The sequence below is a fragment of the Microcebus murinus genome, chromosome 4, assembly GCF_040939455.1.
Source record: "Microcebus murinus isolate Inina chromosome 4, M.murinus_Inina_mat1.0, whole genome shotgun sequence".
NCBI classification, from domain to species: Eukaryota; Metazoa; Chordata; class Mammalia; order Primates; family Cheirogaleidae; genus Microcebus; species Microcebus murinus.
Window position 1 is genome coordinate 19,054,823 of NC_134107.1, and position 23,425 is coordinate 19,078,247.

General features: G+C 35.9%; 1 protein-coding gene across 1 annotated transcript; it reads left to right on the top strand.

The window, feature by feature from the left end:
- Positions 1-15,657: 15,657 nt before the first annotated feature.
- Positions 15,658-16,629, top strand: LOC105884146 (olfactory receptor 4C6-like). Its single transcript, XM_012787865.2, has one exon. It carries the CDS (start codon positions 15,700-15,702, stop codon positions 16,627-16,629), a length of 930 nt encoding a protein of 309 aa, XP_012643319.1. The 5' UTR covers positions 15,658-15,699.
- The last annotated feature ends 6,796 nt before the right edge of the window (positions 16,630-23,425 follow it).

Sequence of the window (23,425 nt, forward strand, 5' to 3'; positions counted from 1 at the left end):
TCATTTTTCCTTTATTCATTTATAACAGTGATCCATCATAAAGTATTTGTATTAAAAATGTAGTAGGCTTCGAAGGCAGGAAAATGTGAGAGTCTTTTTCCTCCAAAATAGTCCATGATTCTGGCCACTCATTTGATCATATAGCTATATGTCTATATATTAGCAATTCCATTAAACTATACATTTCTAGAACAAGCTTATTTAAGCTTAATTAAATAAGAACAAGCTTATTTAATTATACATTTATAATTATACATTTATAAGCTTGTTTAATTATACATTTAGGCTTAGATTTTTTAGGTAAATTAAGTAGTATAAATATATGATTAAATTAACTCGATAATAACTAAGGGTCCTCATCAAATATTTAATTAATAGTTTAATCAATATCCATCTTCCTTCCTGGAATTCTTTTCCATTTCTAGTTACTTCAATCTTCAAATTTCAAGTCCCAGCTGTGCAAAAACTTCTTCTAAGCACCCTTTCATGACTGTGATAAAGCACCTTTCATGCCTTGTGATAAAGTAAATTATCTCTGCTGCTCTCTAAGGGCTCTACTTACACTTTTTCTTATCCTATTACATATATTTGCTTAAATGTAATTATGTGTGTGCTTCTTTTAGCTTCCTTCCTGGAATAAGATTATTGGCAAACTACGTGTCTGAGGGATATTATTGTCCACTGTATCAAATCCAATGTTTGTATAATGTAAATTCTTAGTGTTTTATGAAATATACTATCTCACCTCTTACAATGTAGTAAGATTTATCTGATAATTTTAGTACTACTCTGATTGCAAAAAGACATTGACATCATTAATTTACTAGGGCTTTCTATCTATTATGGATGGTAGACAGACATAGTGCTCCTCTTTCAAAAAAAATGTCTGAGAGCTATTTGAAATAACTTAATGAATCAGCTCCACAAGATGGAGTTATACATGTTGCACTCTGCACAGCAAGACACTGCCATGAAACACATTGGAAATGTTAATCTCATAAAAGGATTTTTATAGGAATTTCTTGTTGTCTTACATGAATCTTTGGCCTGTAAAGGGTACAAGGAGAGCCTTGACATATTTCATGGATTCCTGGTATTGATGCACATTTGGAGGGATTTCTATGTGTATGACTCTACACTCATTTTTTTCCCCCAGAAGACTGTTAACACTTTTCTTCAGGTTCTAAAAGGAATCAGACACAAAAATGGGCTACAGTAGTCCAGAGACAAAACAACACCAGTAGCATAGCACATCATCTATAATACTATAACAACTACTGCAGTGACCTCAACTCTTCCAACAGGATTGACCAATTTTAGAATGGCTATATTGCTACCCCCACTCCCCCACAAAAAATATTAAATAGACAGTGTGTTCGTGTTGGAGGTAACAGAGAAAAGCTGAAAGAAAAGCAATGAAGAAAAGGTGGAGGAGAGATGAGGGTCGAATACAGAGTGTCAGGTGGCTCCTTCTGCACCTGTGCATTGTCCTGAAGAGGACACAAGGAGAAGGGTTGCTAAGGAGGCTCTCTTAAGCTACACAAACTCTCTAAATCAGTAGTACCAGACTTCTGTCTTTGGGAGAAACTCTATACTCACTTAATTTCTATGCAAAATTTACCATTCTCTGTGCAAAAGAAAACAGATTGCCCCAAGCTAATTTATCCTCCACAAATTAAGAGTGATATACCTACCCACCTTGATTTCCTCACCCTGTGTCCCTGAATCCCATGACAACTCCTGCTATCTGGTCACAAGATGCCCTGGAAAATAGCCTGGCCTGAGGACCAAAATATCATCATAAAATCCAACACCCATTATCTACGCTTCCTGTATCTGGTTGCCCCCAGTGTCATGAAATTAATGTTTAATTACCCCTATTCCCAAATCTTACTAGACAGAGAGCAGGAGCATTGTTGAGAGTAGAAAAGATGACATGGGGAAGAAGGTAGGGCAGGGACAAATATTGAGCAAAAAGGAAGATTCATATCCAAGGTAGGTTTAGTAATGTCCCTACCACATGTATAGCAAAATATCTTTCACCTTTGATGTAAAGTGTTTGACTCTGCATTTTCTTGCTTGTTATCAATATTAGTAGTTGTCCAATTTTAAAACCACATACAGCTCAGATGTGTGTTAACTGTCAATTATATTTTTATGATGTCATTTAAGAAACATGCAGGGAATAATTCCATGCATTGATATCTATTCAAATCTTTCACTTGTATATGGAAAACCTGGCATTCTCTAGAAGCTTTGTCAAGGTCACTATTTTCTATTAACCATTCCTTTAATTATTTATTAAGCATAATCTCGTCTAAGTTTCTGGTACCCATAGCTCTTAGGGAGGATTTGTCCCACCCAGTTGCCTTTCATTTAAAAAAGAAAAATCATTATGGAATTTTATGTACCCTGCCATCTCAAAAACAGTAATAAACCTTAAGTCATATAATGCATCCTTCTTTTCCCACACAACAATGATGAATTATCACATGCTTGGTGCTCAGAAGATATTTTTTTGAATTCAAAAGATTGTTTTGTTCCAAAGCTTGTATTTCATTCATTTTATTTCCTATATTAACAGTAAGTCTATAAAACTGGGTTATTCATTTTTTCCTATTTCTTACTCGGCTGATGCATCAACAGTATAGTCACAACACATATAGAAATATATTTCAAATTTATGTTGAATAAATTTGTAATCATAACTCTCTTAGCTCTTAAAGATAGAAATAATCTATCACTTACCTGTGAGAAGACTCTTGAAATTAGGGTCATCTATCCATCTCTTTTTTAAAGCTGCCTTCACATAGAATACTAAAAAAAAAAAAAAAAAAAAAAAAAAAAAAAAAAAAAAAAAAAAAAAATTGTGCAATCCAGAGGGAATATTGTAACTCATAATGACGTAAGATATTAGTATCCTAGAGAGCATTAGTCCCCAAAGTTTCCCTTCTTTTGCTAATCAGAAACATCTCAGATGTTATAACAAATTTAACTTGTGATTACCTATTTAACCCATAAAAGTAGCAAGTTAATCCTCCTCATATTCAGTAACCAGACACAAATTGTGGAAGTGTTATGTGCCACAGGCACACCAAAGGTACAAGGGAAAAAGAGGAAGAATAAAAATGGATGGTAGAGAGGGTTATAAAAACACAGGAAAATGAAAATGTGATATCATTGATAAAAGCAGAAGTGGATCACCAAGAAAGTAACTCTGCTCCTACCCAGTGCCCTGAGTTGGCACTCTGTGCATGAGAAAACAAAACTTTCTAGCTCCTGCATACACTTGTAATATATTTGCAATTCAGGCATGGCAGTGTAAGGTTTTGTTTTGTTTTGTTTTGTCAAGATGGGATCTCACTCTGTTGCCCAGGCTGGTTTAGAACTCCTGGTCTGAAGCAATTCTCCCACCTTGACCTCCCAGTGCTAAAATTACGGCAATCTACTACAACATGCACTGCGACCATCCTGAAAATAGGGTGTTCTGATACCAGAGGTTCTGTCTTGTGGGCCACAGACAACACCCACCAGATAACCACAGATTGACAGCAAATGATCTAAGGATTTAAATATGTATAAGGAGCACTAATATCACATTATTTTCAAATTCATTTCCATTGGTTTTACTAACTCATCTTAGTAAAAAGACAGTTAATAAGGAATATATTTTATTGAAATAATATTACTTCACCAAATATTTATTGAATACCTTCTATATACTAGGTTCTGTGTTTACCAGCATACATAAGTTATATCTTTGAATTCACATAATTGTTACGTGAGGTAGGTATGAACAATGACATTTCAGACGAGAGAAAACAGAAACTCAGAGAGTTAAGCTGTTTTCCCAGGTTACACATATGGTAAATTCAGTATTAATATCTGTAATGACTGGTTTATTCTGTATCTATTCTTCTTTACAAACATTTCCTACACTACCCTAAGTTAAAAACCAGGAAGTACTAAAAAGTATGATGAAAGACATTTCTATTGGCTGAGTAATGGTATTATTTACTATTAATTCTAGGTTCATCAAGCTGAGCTTAGAATTTCAGGACTTTGGGAGGAAGATATGAGTTCAAGACTGGCCTAGACAACATAGCAATCCCTCACATCTACAAAAGTAAGAAAATTAGCTGGGTGTAATGGCACATGCCAGTCATCCAGCTACTTGGAAGGCTGAGGCAGGAGGATCCCTTGAACCCAAGAGTTCAAGGCTGCAGTGAGTTATGAATCCTGCCACTCTACTCTAGCCTGGGTGACTAAGCAACCTTCCCTCAAAACAATGAAAAAGACAAATAAAAAAAAATTGATAGTGAGGCAATGAGGGCAGGTTGAATTTCAGGTAGCTATGGATATACATGTGAATTTTCAGCAGACAGTTGATTTTTTTTTTTTGCAAAGTATAAATTTGGAGTCAGTATTAGAGAATGCACATTGAAAATATTTGTAAGTAACTATTTAAATAATGAGGTTGTATGCGGTAACCCAAAGAAAACAGGTAGAGAGATTAGAGAAGTGAATCAAGAACAAAATATAAGGTCATACCAAATTCAAAAGAATCCTAGGAAGTTAATTCTAGATAGACTGACTTTGCAAGGAGTGAGTAAGTGTTCTGTGTAAGAAAACCACATGAGCATTAGTGTCTGAAACTCACATACATCCAGGTCCTGACTGAAGTGATCAATAACCACAGAACTTTAAAATAGGAAAATTTTACATAACAGCTAGAAACCAGGAAAGGATTCTTACTTTATTGTTCAAACTCTTAGCAAGTTCTATCAATTGTGGGCACTTACCGAAGGTAGAGATCATGACTATTGTGTTGTCTACTATATTTACCATAATATTTATAAACTACTAATTATAGCATGCAATTAATAATCATTCCATAAGTAAAGGAATAAATGAAACAAAAGAAACCAAATTAGAAAAGAATTTGAGTAACAATTTATACTCAATCTTTCTGAAAAACTACCTCTGTGAGCATATATCAAATAAGAATCTTTTCTGATTCTGAACTGACCACTGATTTAGAAGGCAGCAGACAGAAGTGGGATCTGATGTTAGGATACAATAAATACCCCTCCAGTAATCCCTTTCATAGCTGTGATTTCCTAGCACATTCAACAGCACTGAGAGACATCTGTGGGACATTTAAAATGTCATGTTGTTCCCACAATAGAAGGCCATATTTTCCTGATGTAGTGTGGAAGGCATTACCAACAGTGAGTATGCATTTGCCTTTGCAGGACATTCACTGTTTTGCTGCACGATGTCTAAACATGTCTGCAAATACATCCAGCCCACTGCATAATGATGGCTAAAGATGACTTGTACAAACTGTCTCGGGGCCCTGATTGTCCATTCCCATTTTTCCATCTTGAATAACTAAACCCTGATTTTCCTCTGAGAAACCACAAGTTCTCCACATTCAATCTATATGGCTTTGGTAAGGTTATCTCCCCAGAATGGAAATATGACTCCCTTTGGTCAATCAGAAAATATGTCTACAAAGATAGAAGGATCAGGTCAGAAATCTAGTAGCAAATGAGATGCAAACTCCATACTTTCCTTTGGGTTATTGAGAAAAGTCATTCAGTTTTTTCCTAATAGGGTTCCAAAAGGAGAGGCCTAGAACTCCTGCCTATAATCTTACCATGTGTGGAAACAGCCTATCAAAACTGGAACGAACCCCAAAGGAAATATGAGCCAACACACAAGCAGAAAAATTCAGTTCTTGTAATAAAATTTCAACTACCAGAGTCATGTATTTCCAAACTACTTTATTTTGTTTTACAGTATTGATTTTTCTACCTTTATTTATATAGCACAAGTACTTCCAAACTTACTATCTATCCCCCAAATTTAAATATTACCAATGACTGAATCTATTTTAATACCTTTCCTATTCTGCCTCATGCTAAAAGTAACCAATATCCTTATTTTTTAATGTATTAGTATCTTATTTCTTGAAATTGAATTATCTTTGTTACATATATGTGTTTTTTGTTAAATTTTTACCTGATCTAGAAACTTAAACATATTTGTAGAATTGTAAGAATTTATTATATTTTTTCACTCAACATTAAGTTTCTAAGTCAAGTATGAGTTGTTAAATGTAGTTCTACATTTAACTGTATGCTGTACCTATTGTATCATTTAAATGCGCTTATTCATTATCCTGTCAATGAATATTTGACTACTATGAACAGGGCAACTATAAACATTTTTACAAGTATCTCCTAGGAATGCCATTGATAGGAATGCATTGCAGGTTGTGCCAATATACAGCTTTTTAGGATAATATTACTTCATGCGATTGCACAAAAGGTCCAGGAAATGCAATCTAACTATGTGCCAAAAAGAAGCCAGATGGAAAGTTTGTGAACAGACCTAATATAACATACACACCATGAGGAAAATAGTAATTGAATAATTTTTTATTTTATTATTGTTTTAATTAAGTACATGGATAAACTTGTAATTCACAGACACCCTGTGCTTATCTTTTCATGTCAGTTTTAAAATGTCGGTACTTAGTCATTTGATCTATGTCATATTTGAACTAAATTTTCTTGAGCACTAAGAAAGACTGATGTCCTGTAAAAGAAATAAATTTTCTTTGAGGCGTAAAGGTTTACCCTTATTTATTAAATAATGTTTAAATATGTGATCTAGAAAGTTCCATTTGAGGTATTTGATTATGTTTCTGTTAATAAAAAGCATATTTATACAAATATTTCCTTCCATCCCTACATGTCTACTTTAATTAAAGATGACTTGGAAAGGTTAGCAGAGGCATAATAATAAAAAATATTATATTGTTATATGATATTTTAGAGTTCTTTGTTTCGTAGAATATAGCCTGGACTCAAAAGCTAGCCAAGTAAAATAAGATCTCCTGTTTCAAAAATAATAATCAGATATATCATCCTTACGCAGAAAAATGCATATGCCAAGTGATTCTCTAGGGTGTAAATTCTTGGGATCATGAACTATGCTGAGGCGATGACAATGATGTATTCTTTAAGTCCATCCTGCTTACAGAATCCTTGGAACTCCAGCCATTGTGTCTGGCTCATGAACTAGAAAAAGGAGAAGTCCATTCCCTGAGGCATACGTCCAACTGTGGTCAGTAACTTCTCGCATTTCTCTTGGTATCTGAGGCTGATGCCATCAATGATTTAATCATTTGGAATGTTTGTTGCCAAAACTACTTCCATGCTAACAGGCACTGTTGGTTCAACTGCCCAGTGGTAACCTCTAGCAGCCAATGCTTTTTTGGTAAGAAGCTTCCGAGCTCAATCCTACTGCTGAGCTACTAAAATGGCCCCTATTCACAGGCCTCAATTTTCCCAACAAATTGAAAGATGATCTAAACTTATTGCGTCAACCACCTTAATGCTGTTTCTGTCCCCAGTGCCCTGCTAGTCAAGAACTGTGACTGAGGCCTCGTGCCTTTCTCCTATCTGTGAATTTATGCCAACCCTCTGCCTTTGCACAAAGTACCTTCCTGTCACACAGAGCAGGGACACAGCTACATCCTCATTCAGGACTGTGTGTTCCTTGAGATTTTTCTTTGTTTGCGTACGTGCAACCAGAGGGTATCTTTTTAATTATCTTTTTATCTAAACAATTATAAACAATTGTCTCTTAAATTTGAGTGCTTGTAGTAGATCTTTTGTTTGTTTTCATAGAAAGATTCAATGGACTTATTTATTTATTTATTTAATTTCAGGATATTACAGGAGGACAAACATTTTGGTTACAGGTTATGACTTTGCCACATCCAAACCAGGTTTTGAGGCGTGCCCTTTAGTAGATTTTTTTAATGGAGATTCTCTGAGGTTTAGCTTTAGCCGTGGTATTCACTTATCAACTTAGACTTCATCACTTGAAATGCTGAAGAGCTAAATGCCTACCTCAGTGTCATTTCTACAATCTGCATAATGGCACAATTGCAAATTAGTCATGGAAATCTAATTTATTGTCAATTTATACATATTCATTCTCAAGTATTGGTGAAAATTATAGATGTAACTTGGAGAGACTTTCTAATTATTTCTTTTTTTTTTTGCACTTTGTTTTTCTTTTAGATATCAAAGCTTAATGAGATTGATGCTCTTATAGTATAAATAGTTATAGTACTAATATCTTTTCCAACAGTGAACACAGCCATGACATTCACAGATGCTTCAGTAACTAGCTTAATAGGATCATGAAGTAAAATGAAATCGTGCAACTATTTCCTACCACTTAAGCTATATGAAATTTATATTTTAGTAATATTTTTACTTTTTGTTTGCTTTGGAAATTGTAAAGAATGATGACCATTGGAAGGGGCCTGGATGAATTTTTCCAGTGTGATATTGAAGAAATGTTTCCAGGATAGGGCAGGGAAGAGGAAAAGGAGAAAGACAGGCTAAGAATTAGGATACTGAGTCATGTTAAAAATGCATGGTCATTGGAAGCATGTAAAATAATAGTGGATGCTCCAGGTTAAAGTTCTGGTGCCCACAAACACTTCCAAAATCATATCTCTGGATTGCATCCCAGCAGGAAGGACAGCCACAGAAATTTATCTAGGGTTTCCAGCTATTGAAGAACCAACAATTGTCAAGATTTCTGTTCTTGCTGTCTAGCATGAGAGACAAGTTCTAATACGCCAGAGCATGTAGGAAGAACACTGTACCAGCAGTGGTATGTGGTTAACTCACGGTGTTGATATCTGAAACCAGCTCTGTGGGGCACATTGTGTGGAGGCCCAGGCTTCTAGGAAGATGAGATCAGAGATTCCCCCAATAGTTCACGGGAACCCATAATATTAATAACAGACTGGACTGGAAATTGGTTGGACACTTCTACTCTAACCCAAGCTGGCAAAGGTAACAAAGCCAAGCGGTTTCGTGAATGTAAGCTTGATCAATAACTTTAGTTAACTTATTCTTAGCATTTTTTCTTCATAGTCTTTGTATTAGTTATGTCTGAATTTTTTAAAACTACAAGGTATTAAATATATAGTCTTAAATCCCTTTAGGAATTTTTCTCCTTCTGATATTTTGAGATGGCAGAGTGAACATTATGTGTTTTTAATTCAATACTATTCAATGTAAAAAATTTCCCATGATTGCTTTTTATTTAAGGAACTCTGGCCTAAATTAATTAAATATTTTAAATGAAATATAGTTGTTAATGGTTATTTTATTAATGTTATAAATGCTAAAATCAAACTTTTATATAAAGATTAGAATTTTTACACATGTTAGCCACTATTGTTCTTCTTGATTAAAATTATTTATATTTTGCAAAACAATTATTGGCTCAAAAATTCTATAACATTCTTCCCAAAATGTAATGTAGCCAACATACTCTTTTGTTGTACATAATAAGCATTGATCCATTTCTCTATTTATTTAATTATCAGAAATATCTTCATCGTAAATGATTTAATATTTAGTTCTTATGATTATTATTAATATTAATAAATTGTTCCAGTAAAAAACAGTACATATGTACACTTCAACTTGCCTATGGAATGTCAACACACTAAACACGCAGGGAGGCTAAGATTCCCAGCACTTTGCAAACTCCAATCCTTCTCTCTCTCTGAATCTAATAAATTTAATGAAACCCCGGGACAGAGCAGCAGCTGACACACACGCCCACTTCTGCATCACTGTTCTACCACACAATTCTGAAATTTTGATAAATTCAATCCTAGTATGTTGAGGAGTAAATACTATTTGTGTACAATGACATAATCAAAAGCATTCAATCATAGAGAGCTGAGCTCCTCTAAGAATATGAAGCGGGACTATTAAATAACTCAAGGCTTTACACCAACACTCATGATGACAACAGCTTCCCAAGATACAAAGCACAAGTCCCTCTCCTCACCATACTTTCAAGAAAATTAACACTTTTATTATACTCTTTCATTTTCTCATCTCTCCTCAATCTTTAACTCTCCCATCTGCTTTATTTTCTTCTGAAACCCTCTCACTTCCAAATGCCCTTGCATCATTATTAGCAAAGTTTTCCCAAATAAAAGGTTATACATCAATTTTGCCATAGTTTCCTCTATTTTTATAGATATTTTCCATTTAAATTTGAAATCATTTTTGTTTACTATTGTATAAAATATTTTCCTGGAGAATTACACACTGGGAACAGAAGCCAGAGGGTCCTGCCGTGCCTGCTCTCCAGTGCATTGTTATTGCACAGTCTCCAAGCAACTCCCTGATTATTCCAGAGGTCTACGGTGTCAGGGGGAACCCTCAAGTTTGGGTCAGGGTGTCTTCAGGGGAGTGTGGAGTCCTGGGGTTCTCTCCTCCTATCCTTCTGCAAGTACCTTCTGATCTTGGTGAGTGGATCACTCCGTCTCCCTCTCCTTCACTCAGAATGTCTCCCATGACTTCTATGATGATTTGCAATGGTCTCTACAAGAAGGTGCATTCACAGGTAGGCACCGTCTTGCAACTTTCGGTCTTCTCCTTGAGAGCGACATGTGCAAGCTGCTTCTAGCACTCTCCACCTTGTCTCTAAACACTTGTGGCTCTTATTTGACCCACATTCAGTTTATTTCTGCCAAGACAGCCACTTCCTAGGAGAGCCCTGATTGGAAAGAAGGTTAGGTTTAGATATGTGTGTGTCACATGAGACATCATGAGAACGTGAAACCAAAATGCATGAAACAGAAGAAATTTATTACTCACTGGTTCCAAAGAGGTTAGTGGTGCCCACCAGAGACTCATGGAAGCCGAGAGGCATCAGGGAGTTCAACCAGTAAGTGGGAAGCAACAGCTGACAAGTGTGGCTACACCTTTATTAAGGTCCAAGGACATTATTCCTCAGGTCTTCCTGTGGGGGTTGTGAATGGGCTAGATTGAAGAAAACCCATAGTAAAGAGTAAAGACTGATTTGCTTGACTCTGGCATTGATCATTAATTAGGTTTTATCACAGTCAGCAGCTGTTAAGTGCATTGGGCTGTGGGTCAGGAAGATGAGGAACAAGTAGGGTATATGTCATAAACAACCAGGCCAAAAATGACAGGATATGGTAGGGATTTAGACAACTTACGTCAGGCCTAAAAATGGGTGCCAAGACAGCAACTTAATTAAAGAAACTTATAATAGGAAGGAATTAAAGCTATAATTCCTTAAGTCAGTAATGGCAAAATATTACTTGAAAATGCCTTTTCTTTAAAAATTGGATATAATTAAAATGAACTTTTCTGCCTGGATAAACATTTTCTGATCACAGTGGCAACTTCCTGGGCTCATGTATGACTCCTATGTGGGAACTGGAATCTGGAGATGAGATTCCATTCAGGATACTTCCAGGGCATACGTTGTAGTTACTGTAAGACTGTGGCCATCCTGTGGTTCAGGTACAGATCACGGTACAGAAATAAATGATTACACTGTTAATATTATGGTCTAGATTTCTGCTTGTGGATTAGCATGTTGGTCTGGACCTAGGGATTTTCTTGCCCCTGAGAACACCCAGTTATTGAAGTAGGTGGCTGGGAATTCACTGGAGCAGGGATTAGCACCTCCATCAGTGGAGAACCAACCTCAAGGGATGGAACTGGAATGATGCAAATCTGGCCGTATCACAACTGCTCAAATTGCCCAGGTCTGTCATCCAGTGGGGATCACATATTAATGATGTATGTCCTCAAAAGCCAAACAAAAATCATTTCTATATTCAGTTTAAAATACTGTCACCTGGAATTTAAAAAGAAAGATGAAATGATTAGGTAAGTGCTCTACTGGGCTACCTCTGTAGCAATTGTTAATAATTGAAAACTGTTCTTAATCAAAATTTCCTTGGTGACTCAGAAGGATTATTTTCTCATTAGTCTCATAGATTATCATGCCTTTTTCTTTAAATTTTCTTTTTTTGTGTGTATGAACAATAGAAATGCTAGTTCTACAAATTTGACCAAAAGTTAATAGTTGGATGACTTTTTCCCCATTTCTATCTGGGCAGTTTACCTCCACGGTTAGAAATGTCAAGTTGAAATAATTTCACCTGGTTCTTTTACTCTCTGAAGAAGTTACTTCATGGGAATCATCTTGGATGTGGTAAGAAGATCTCAGGTTATACCTCAGATGGCCTTAGAATCTTTACACAGCTGTCCACTTTTAAATTATGGTAAAGATTCTAAGAATCACATTATTTGGTTAAGTGGTATGTAAATTTTAGTTATTGTATAGAATTATAGCATAGAAATGACTTTCAAAATATAAAATCAGTAATTGAATTAATTTTATTGAAAGATTACATATATATCTAAAGGTATGTCTCGTAAAGTATGGTAATAATTCACACTCAATACCTGTCTGGTCTTGTCTCCTTTTTCTCATCTAGTCTGTTTTCTTCTTCCTCATCCAGTCTGGTCTCCTCTTTCTTGTTTGGTCTGGTCTCCTCTTCCTCCTTCGTAAATATTGCTTTACCTGTCAGCAATATTTATTTCTGAGCAAGAAACTTTGAGTTATGAATTTGAGTTTATATTTGAGTGCGACCTTGAGTTAGACCAAGTTACCTTGCTTGAACAACTTTTATATTCTTTAGAGCAAATATTTTAAAAATTGAATAACCCAGCTTCTAAGAAATTATATTTGGTAAATAAAATTATATGTGTTGATTTCCAAAGAGTCCTCATAGGCAGCAAGAAAAGGAATACATAATCCATCTGGAAATAGCTGCTAGGAGAGTCTCTGATGCCCTTTTTTCTTCTCTCTTTCTTTTTTTTTTCTCCTTTTCTCTTTCTCCCTCCCTCTCTCTCGCCTCTCTCTGCCTATACATCTGTGTATTCCACACTCTTTTCACTTTGCTTTCCTTCTGTCTCTCACTGCTTTTCTTTTCTTTCTTTTTTTTTTTTTTTTTTGTCCCCAAGACTTTTTCTTTCTTATAGTCCCTACTTGGCCTCTAATCACTGATTAAGGAAAAATATGTTACTTTCCTTAAAATTTGTAATATTTTATCAATATCATGTTTGGTTAATTGTTTTTATTTAGAAAGGACTTGGATTCTTCTATTTCTCTAAGTGTCAAAATATAACTACTAAATTTAGGTGTAAGTGGATGGTAAGTGATGGTGGCAGCGATGGTGATGCTGCTGGTGGTGGTGATGGTGGTGGTGGTGATGGTGGTGGTGACACTGGTGGTGATGCTGCTGCTGGTGGTGGTGAAGATGGTGGTGGTGATGGTGGTTGTGGTGATGCTGGTGGTTACTCCAGAACCTAATTTTTAAAATTACAGTATTATTGCCAGTTTCACTCTGAAAGATTCTACTGAAGCTAGTTGCACTCTCACAAACTAGTGCTAGTTTTATCAGAAGAGAAAGGAACTGGGAAGACATTTGTATTAAGGATTTGTTTTGAAGTCCTTCAGTGATAAATCTGCTTGTCCAGTTGAATGCTCACAGAGTTTCATAGGCCATCTAGGTACTCAAGAGTTCACTGGGAAAAAATCACAGTTTGTGTGTATATATATATATATATATAATATATATATCTTCTATAATTTATATATGTACATATATTGAAATAGAATTGAGAAAGAAAGATCACACAGAGTCAAGTTTCCCGGAATTCAAATCCAAGCTGTACCACTCACTAAACCTTGAGCAAGTGACAAACTCACTATAACAAATAAATGCTAATTATTGTTATTATTAATATTATCATTTTGAAATGACTATATTGGTGAATCTACTTTGATCTCAAATAACTATCATTGTCTTTTATCTAGTAATTTAAAAGTCCAATGAGTAAGGGAGGGGGGCTGGTAACTGGAGTTGAAGGTCAGGTGGGAAATTCAATTCTGTGTTGTATCAATAGGGAGTCACTGTAGGTTCCAACCCTTAAGGACAGACAGGGCATAGACTTTTACCTAGAGAAGGGGCTTTCAATATTTTGAACTTGAAATGTACCATCCCTTAAGGAAATTTTACCCAAAGGCAAAAACAATTAATGCAAATAAGAATGAGTGTGCTTGGAGAGAAAACAGTCAGTCCTGTTGCTACTCATCTAGTCAACTCTCTTTATATTGCAGATGAGGAAACAGAGACAGCATCATACCTAAATTTAGGGACTACATTGGTGATGCAACCTGGAATAAAACACACTTCTCATTTCCTGACTCCCAAGCCAGTGCTCTTTTTACTTGACAAGTAAAGTTGCAAGAAATTCCTCAGTTATTGGGCTGGCAGGGAGAGGATGAGATTAAGTAATAAATGTCATTTCCCCAGTGTCCTGTGGTTGCTCCACACTTTGTGTAAAGGATGGTGGGGAGTGGGTTATTGAATAGCAAGAGTGAATTCTCATCATTTACAGAGTGTATAGTCCAAATATCAATGTAAAACTGTGCTTTTTGCAAAATTCCTAAAACATTGAAATCAGCCTCTGCTTAAAAGTTCCCAGTAATATGAGACATGTTTTATCGCGCAGCTTTCATCTTGGTTGCAGTAGTAACTCCTCTTGGACACCACATAATCTGTTCTTCTCTTCTGCTGTGGTAGAACACAGTAGGTAAGAATTTGAGCTATGTCATCAAAGTGCCAGCTCCACAACAAAATAATCATAAAACCTTATTCTAGAGATTTAACTTCCCAGGGCTTCAGTTTCTCTTTATAACGGGAGTATCACAGACAGCTACCTCATATGTTACCTTCATTTTTATGAGGTAATATTTCTAACATACTTGGCACAGTGACCAGCAGTGCAGTTAGTCAACCCCTCAAAGCTAATTGTTTAGTTGAGCCATTGTTATACTAAGAATCCTTTGCTTCTTTTAAGGGACAGAGAAAACTGAAAAGAATGACTTGGGTTGATTCCAGGTTCAAGTCAGTTATACTAGGCATATGAATTTTTGTTGGACCATCAAGGTTTGTAATTTTCATTTAAGAAAATGTTAGTCAAATATTATATAATCATTATTTTCAGGTATATGATCATTTAAAATCTAGAAGTAAGGCAAAATAATACAAAAGAATTACCTTATTATTATTTTTTTTTAAAAAGGCACAAGAAGAATAACCCACAACACCAGTTTGTTTTTAAAATAAAACAGGAAAATAATTGCAATGTACTTAGCACAGTGATTGCTGAATGAAAAGCTAAAAGCCTAATTCTTAGAAAAGCAATACTGATGTTTGAGGGCACTGATTTTGGAGGCAGAAAATATGGCCCATATTTTGGCTTCCCTCCTCACCAGCTATGCAACCTTAGTTAAGTCTCCTAAACTTTATAAGAGTCACTTCATTTATCTATAAAATAAATCTAATAATAGGATCATTCTAGTGCCTGTAATGAGGAATTGCCTCAAATATAAGTTAGGCACTCAAAAATTTGGCTATTAATAATAACAATCATAAAGGTATGAGAAGGACAAAGAGAAATCTATTTGACATGAAAGAACAATTTAGAAAGAGAAGAGAAAAGGTTTGAGGAAACCTTCTATTAATGAATTATATGTTTTTTAAATTCTTTATTTAACACATTCTTAAAAGCCAATGTTTGCATGGTGAATATATGAGTAAAAAAAAGAAAGAAAAGAAAAGAAAAACAGATTCCCTGGGGTCCTGGTAGTACAGCAAGCCAACTAGTCACTAATTATAAATCATATGTGGACTTTTTTTAGGATTCCCAGCTCTCATCTGGAACTCATATCAGCACCTGATAAATGGAAAATAAAAACAATGTGACAAAATTCATTCTTCTGGGCCTTATAGAGAACACAGAGCTGCGGAAAATATCTTCTGCCGTGTTTCTAATCATGTATGTGGCCACAGTATTTGGAAATCTACTCATCGTGGTCACCATAATCACAAGTCAGAGTCTGAGATCACCTATGTATTTTTTTCTTACCTTCTTGTCCATTTCGGATGTCAACTTCTCTTCCGTCATCGCCCCCAAGATGATTGTGGACTCCCTCTCTGAGAGCACTACCATCTCCCTTGAAGGCTGCATGACCCAGCTCTTTGCAGAGCATTTTTTTGGCGGTGTGGGGATCATCCTGCTCATCGTGATGGCCTATGACCGCTACGTGGCCATCTGTAAGCCCCTGCACTACACGAGCATCATGCGTCCTAGCGTGTGCCGCCTGATGGTGGCAGGGGCTTGGGTGGGGGGATTTCTTCATGCAGCAATACAGCTCCTCTTCATGTGTCAAATACCCTTTTGTGGTCCTAATGTCATAGACCACTTTATATGTGATTTGTTTCAGTTACTGGAACTTGCCTGCATGGATACCTCTATCCTGGGCCTCTTAGTCACCCTCAACAGTGGGGTGATGTGTCTGGCCATATTCTTCATCCTAATTGCCTCCTACACGGTCATCCTATGTTCCCTGAAGTCTTGCAGCTCTGAAGGGCGGCGCAAAGCCCTCTCCACCTGCGGCTCCCACCTCACAGTGGTCGTGTTGTTCTTCGTGCCGTGTATTTTCTTGTACATGAGGCCTGTGGTCACTTACCCCATTGACAAGGCAATGGCTGTGTCTGATTCAATCATCACACCCATGTTAAATCCTTTGATCTACACACTGAGGAATGCAGAGGTGAAAACTGCCATGAAGAAACTTTGGATGAAACGAGCGACTTTGATTGGCAAGTAACTGTCATGTGTTTCCCCAAAGCAGAGGTCATTCTTTCAGAAATGAGTGACAACTAAACTTGTGCATTCTCCCTGGCAGCCAGGGGCACCTATTAAAACTATAGACTCTGATTTATGATTCAGATTATTTACAGTTTAGAGATTATGATACTGTCCTGCTTTATACCTGTCCTCAGTTCCCATTGCCTCAGAATCGCCTCGTCTTGTCCTGGGATTCCCTGATCCTCTTGCAGCTGCCTCCACTTCTGCAAACACAGCTGGAGCCCTCGCCCCTCCCTCACTGAGCATCAGCCTTAGAAGTACACAAGCCTTTCTTCATCTCAGTGATTTTGCTTCTCTCTACTTGAAAAATAGCCCTTGCCCTCTTCAGGTGGTTGTTTCTCTGGAATTTCCAGTAGTAGTTAGATTAAGTTGCATTTTCTCAGAGAAGTCTTTCCCCTCTATGACTGCATTCAAAGTTTCTTCCATTCCCACCATTATTCTCTTTCTTAACATCTTCATTTTCCTAGTAACAATGACCAAAAGTATAATTAATTTTGTGTAATTATCACTTGACTTTTGTTACTTTCCATATCCGTCTCTAGACTGGATGTGAGTGAGGGAAGAACTTTTGTTTTATTTATGCTTTGCACCTATTAGGTTTTCAATTAATATTTGTTGAATAATTATAGAACATAAGAGCTGCTGTTTTTCCAAATAACCAAATTCATATGGTTAGGGAAGCAAATGAGACAGTCAATAATTAACTTAATTTAATTTAAAATAAACAAAAAAGTCAGAAAGTGATTATTAGAACAAGTTAATGGAAACGGAGGGCTATGAGTATACTTTGGAGGATACTTCATAATTAGTATGCAGAGAAGGATTCTATAAGCAGGTGACAGTTCAGCTGATTTTGTATCCTTTTGAGATTTCCTTAGGAAAAGTAATTAAATATATTAATTAATAAGTTTAATAATAATGAAGACCATCAATAATTTAAAAAAATTATCCAAAGGAAATAGGCATATACAGATGAATAGATTGAAGAATCTAGAGAGGAATATTCTGTGCAGAAACTACGAGGGTATTTTCAATAAACTCTGAAAGACCAGTGTGAGTGAACATAATGATCCAAGTAAGAAGTGGAAAGAAAAGGGACCAGAAGTATAGCAAGTATCAGATTAAGTAGGGACAATAAATCTGGGGTTCTAGCTCCTCCACCCTCAAATCCCCAAAGAGAATGAATGTTGTTATCAACTCTTCAAAATAACCCAAGGTCAAAAATGCTTTCAGAACATAAACTCTAACTTTTGTGCTATAAATGAGTTGCACAACATGGCATGAAGAGATTTTTGTAGCTAAAAAAAAAAAACAAAAAAAAAAAACAAATAAATATAAATTTTTTAAATAAGATAAAATAAATATTTTGTAGCTAGCTTCTATTTGCCTTTTAATATTCAATTGTAGAGTGAACTTCACAATACCTCCTCAAATATTTCAGAATAAAGTAATCATCTTGGCTTTAAGTTTCTTTAGTTTTTTCTCTTATCAACACAGAAGGAAAATGCATAATAATGTGATTACTTAGATCTTTGTTAAAACTTTATGATGATTTTTTATTATAATCAAATAAGAAAAACTTTGGAATAAACCTTATAGTGAAGTCCTTAATTTTATATTTGAATATGTGAGGACTATTAATATGACAAATGTCAATCAAATAAACAGCTTAACATTAGTTTTAGGTTTATGTTTCTTGTATAGTTTGAGAGTTTTTCTGACAATGTGATCCTATAATTTAGGGTCACTTGCCAGTTTGTTCACTGTATTTATGTGGATAATTAAAATTCGTTCTCATTAAATGGGGTGCTTCTCTTTTTTTTTATTAAGTACATTTCCACGGGTAAATCTTGGAAATTGTTTTATTTCAAAATATTAAGGGGGTACAAATGTTTTTGCCACATGGATATCTTTTACAATGCTTAAGTCAGGGCTTTTGATGTAGTGCATTTCACAGGTAGGTTGAGATGGATTTGCTTCCACTATAATTTTCAGCTCATCATCCCAAACACTTCATTGATATTTCGAGCTATCTGTGCTACATTGGTTCCATAACAGAACTCAAATAGAAAATAACACAAATTTTTGACTTATCCATGTTTTCACAAAAATTGCTCTAAAAACAATAAAAGAAATCACAGCAAAAATGTGCATTTGAAAGTATGAGGATATACCTTCAAAATAAGATTAAAACAAGAAGTGTTAAAGTGAAATGTCAGAGATAGATAGCAACTATCAAATTTAATACTTAAGGAAATCAGGCATTTCGTACTCAGTAACATAATCCAAATAACTCAAGCAAATGTACAAGAAAAAAGCAAATGATCCCATCAAAAAGTAGGTGAAAGACATAAAAAGATCTCAGAAAAAAAGACAAATGGAGAAGAAAATACGAAAACAAATGCTCAACATCACAAATCATCAGGGATATGCAAATTAAAATGACAGTGAGATATACCTTACCCCTGTCAGACTGGCTACTACTAAAATGTCAAAAAACAATAGATGTTAGTATGGATGTGGTGAAAAGAGAACACCCATACACTGTTGGTGGGAATATAAACTAGTATAGCCTCTATGGAAAGCAGTATGGAGTTTCCTCAAAGAACTAAAAGTAGACTTACCATTCAATCCAGCAATTGCATTACTGAATATGTACCCAAAGGAAAAAGTTCTTTTATCAAACAGACACCTGCATCTGAATGTTTGTTGTAGCGCATTCAACAATTGCAAAGATATGGAATCAACCTAAGTGCCCATTAATTGATGAGTGGATAAAGAAAATGTGGTGTGTGTGCATGTGTATTAATATTAATATATATGTAGCACTACTCAGCTGTGAAAAGGACGAAATAATGTCTTTGGCAGCAATGGATATCAAAAACTAAGAAGTGAGGAGGGTGGGAGAGGGATCAAATATAAAAATCTACCTATTGAGTACAATGTACACAATTCTGGTGCTGGGAACACTGAAAGCCCTGACTTCAGCATTACACAGTTCATCCATGTAACGAATAACATCTGTACCCCCTAAATCTATTGAAATGTTTAAAAAAAGTCTCTGTAAGTATAAATCTATTTAAAGCCACCAGGAGGTATGTCTAACACTTCTTTGTATTATCACTACAAGCTATGTTGTGGTCCTTGGAGGTAGTAAATAATCCTCAAAGCTATTTAAAATAGCTTTTCTATTAATACTAATCTTAATACCATATACGTCTTCATTACATTATTGGTTTGGTTGACTTAGTGGAATATGCCATTATTCTTCGCATCATTAAATGTCATTCTTTGTCACATATATCCAAGTGGCCATCTCCAGAACCTAGGCTAAATGCATTCTATTCCATTTTGACTTCAAACCTAGGGTTCTTTGGGGAAAACCCACTTTAATGTTCCCTCAGGAGATTATTGAAGCAAGGCCTTCCATACCAGCATTGTCTATCCCTGAATTTCTTGATCATCCATTCATCAAAGGCTTGTATGCCTGATAAAATGATGAGAATACCACATAGTAGTCTGTAAATATACAGACATTGCTCCGACAGTGAGAACCAAATGCTCCCTGCACTGAAGGATATGTTGCTCATACATATGCTCATTCAGTGGACTAAATTTTGCCTTCTTTGACCAAAGTTTTATCATTCAGAGGGAAAATTTCAACAGATTTCCATATGAATTATATCTTTCAATTTGAGAACCTCTATTGGGAAATTACGTATTCTGATTTATTTAGCAGAAAGTAAATAATTATATTCATGTTACTGATTGACATGAATTGAAGGATTGAAAACCTTTGTCATACATTTCATTTGTTCTGAAAGTTATATTTATAAATACGATATACTTCCCTGAGCCACCTTCTATGTTTCTGCATGTGCTATTTCTATTATATCAACAAACTTTGTTACAATATACATCTTTTTAGGAATGTCCCTCTGACATCATCCATAAAATAAAGGACACTCATGATAACATTAAGTGGTATCTCTATGAAAGTTCAATATCTTCTTAGTCAATTTCTTGTTTTTAAAGTGTGCTTCATTTGGCCACTGCATAAGGGAATTATTGAATCCCAAATCCCAGTGTTCACCACTGGGTGGCAGTGTTAAGGATTCTGCCAGAGTCTCCAGTCTGCATATCTTCCTTCACACAGTAGACACCTCCAAAAACATATGGGCATTAGGATTATTGGGTTTCAATGTCATTGCCTGGGCAAATTTCCATTACAAATCTTCTAGAGCAGAAGTTCCCAACCTTTTTGGCACCAGGGACTGGTTTCATGGAAGAAAAATTTTCCATGGACCTGGGAGGGGATGGGTGTGGGGGTGGTTTCAAGATGATTCAAGTGCATTACATTTATTGTGCACTTTATTTCCATTATTATGACATTGTCATATATAATGAAATAATTATACAACTCACCATAATACAGAATCTGTGGGAGTCCTGAGCTTGCTTTCCTGCAACTAGACAGTCCCAAGACTGCAAACAATTGATTTATTATGCTCTCTGCGTAATTAAACCTCGCTTCTAATGATAATCTGTATTTACAACCACTCCCCAGCACTAGCATCACCACTGCAGCTCCTTCTCAGATCATTAGGCATTTGATTCTCATAAGGAGTGTGCAACCTAGATCACTGGCATGCGCAGTTTACAGTAGGGTTTTCACTCCTATGAGAATCTAATGCCACTGCTGCTCTGACAGGAGGCAAAACTCAGGTACTGATTCATATGAGTGATGAGGAGTGGCTGTAAATACAGATGAAGCTTCGCTTGTTCACCGACCTCTCACCTCCTGCTATGTCGCCCGTTTCCTAACAAGCCATGGACTGGTACCAGTCTACCGCCTGGGGGTTCAGGACTGCAGTCCAAGAGCCAGTGCCATTTCTTTCTTCTTACTAGGATGTGAAGAGATAGTGGAATGGTAAGGTTTGTAAGATGTCTATCTATGGTGGTCACGGACCATGTTGCTCCCAGAAACTTGCCTGGTTGGTCCAGATTCTGTATTTTGTCTTTTATAGATTGATCAGTCTCATCATACTAATAACATTTTTGTAGCTCCCATATTCTTTCAAGGTTCTTCTTCTGAAGAAGAAACTATTGCAACATTATCAATGTAATGAATTAACTTACTTTGAGTGTGGTTCTATCTAAATTTCATTTCACCAAATTATGGCAGTATGCTAAGTTTATATTCTTGAGAAAATGGTAAATATGTTTATTTCTTTCCAAATAAAAACAAGCTATTCCTGATACTTCTTTGATTCTAAAAGTTCATCTGGAAGCATAAAGATATGGAAACTGTAACTAAACTTTAAAAGAATAATCATCAATTCTGGATAAGACAGATTACAATTTTACAACAACTACAATAATTTAGTACTGGTTCAAATATGTATATATATATATATATATGTGAATGAATAAAAAGGCATAAAGTAATCTTATTTCATATACATATTTAAAATGAGAGTGTTTCAGTTAGGACGTTATTGGTACAAATGACAGAACACTCAATTCAACATGTTTTGGAATATGAGGATATTTATTGATTGGCTAACATAAGTATAAACTTCAATGTTATGAAAAGCCTCAGGGCTATTTGATAAAATGGATCAATTATGTTATAAAGGAGGCTTTTCTTTGTTCAATGCATCCCCTATGTCATAGTGTTGGACTGAACATGGCTCTCCTATCACTAGAAGGATTGCTATCTGTAGGAATTGTGGCAGAGATAATCGACCTAGATTATCATGTGGAAAGGGAGGTGCTATAACACAATGGTGACAAGGAGTAATATTTTTGTCTCCCAGGTGAGCTATTTGGGCACATCTTGATACCCCCCTGTCTAATTAAATATGAATGTGCAGGAATCCTGTTTTGAATGGGCACAGTGAACGGGGATCAGAATTTTGAGAGTTGAAGGTCTGGACTTCCCTACACCTTTAGGGAAGTCATTGAGACCAATAGCGGTAGTAGCCTAAGGTTAAGTGGGAGGAATAGAATTGATAATGAAGAAAGGAAATGGTAAATAGCAGTTGCAACTCAGATCAGCTGCAGTGGCAAAGAGCACAGTTTGTCCCTTAACCTTTCCTTTCTAACTTTCACCCTGGAAGAGAACCCTAAAGTAGCTGTTTGTATGATGCATATGAAGAAATAGATTCAAGTGGCATAAAGAGTAGCCTGTGATGTATGTGGGGATGTACTGTCCTGCCTTCCCTTTGGGAAGAAAGGATTATTTCTCTAGTTGTTGGGAGTGCTATTAGTAGAACCTTCACATGTTAGCCCTTTCAACATTTGTGAAAGCCGCAGAGAGCCACCTCACCAAGGTCTCATGCCCTTGCCCAGAGCAGTCCCTCATTGCATCCTAATAATATTTAGGTTCAGGTGTCCCTAGAGTGCAAGTTAGATATATGGTCCTCTTCTACAAGGAAATAATTTACTTGATTAAAAAATTACAGAATCTAGATAATACGTACTGGCAAAAATTGGAGGAACATGTATGGAAATGGATCTTGTGGACATTGACGTGGAGAAGGGCAAAGTATAAGTCTGAGTTGAGGAATGTTCATGAGTGTGAGGATATTCTCCTATGATATACATGGCACAAGGTGTATGATGCATAAAACTGAGCACATTTGTGTGTCAAACATAGAAGAGAGCATTCCAAAATTTTAGGTTAGAGTCTTCCAGGTGGCACCACGACTCAGCCTTTAGGAGGACATTCCCATGTTCTATCCAACCAATGG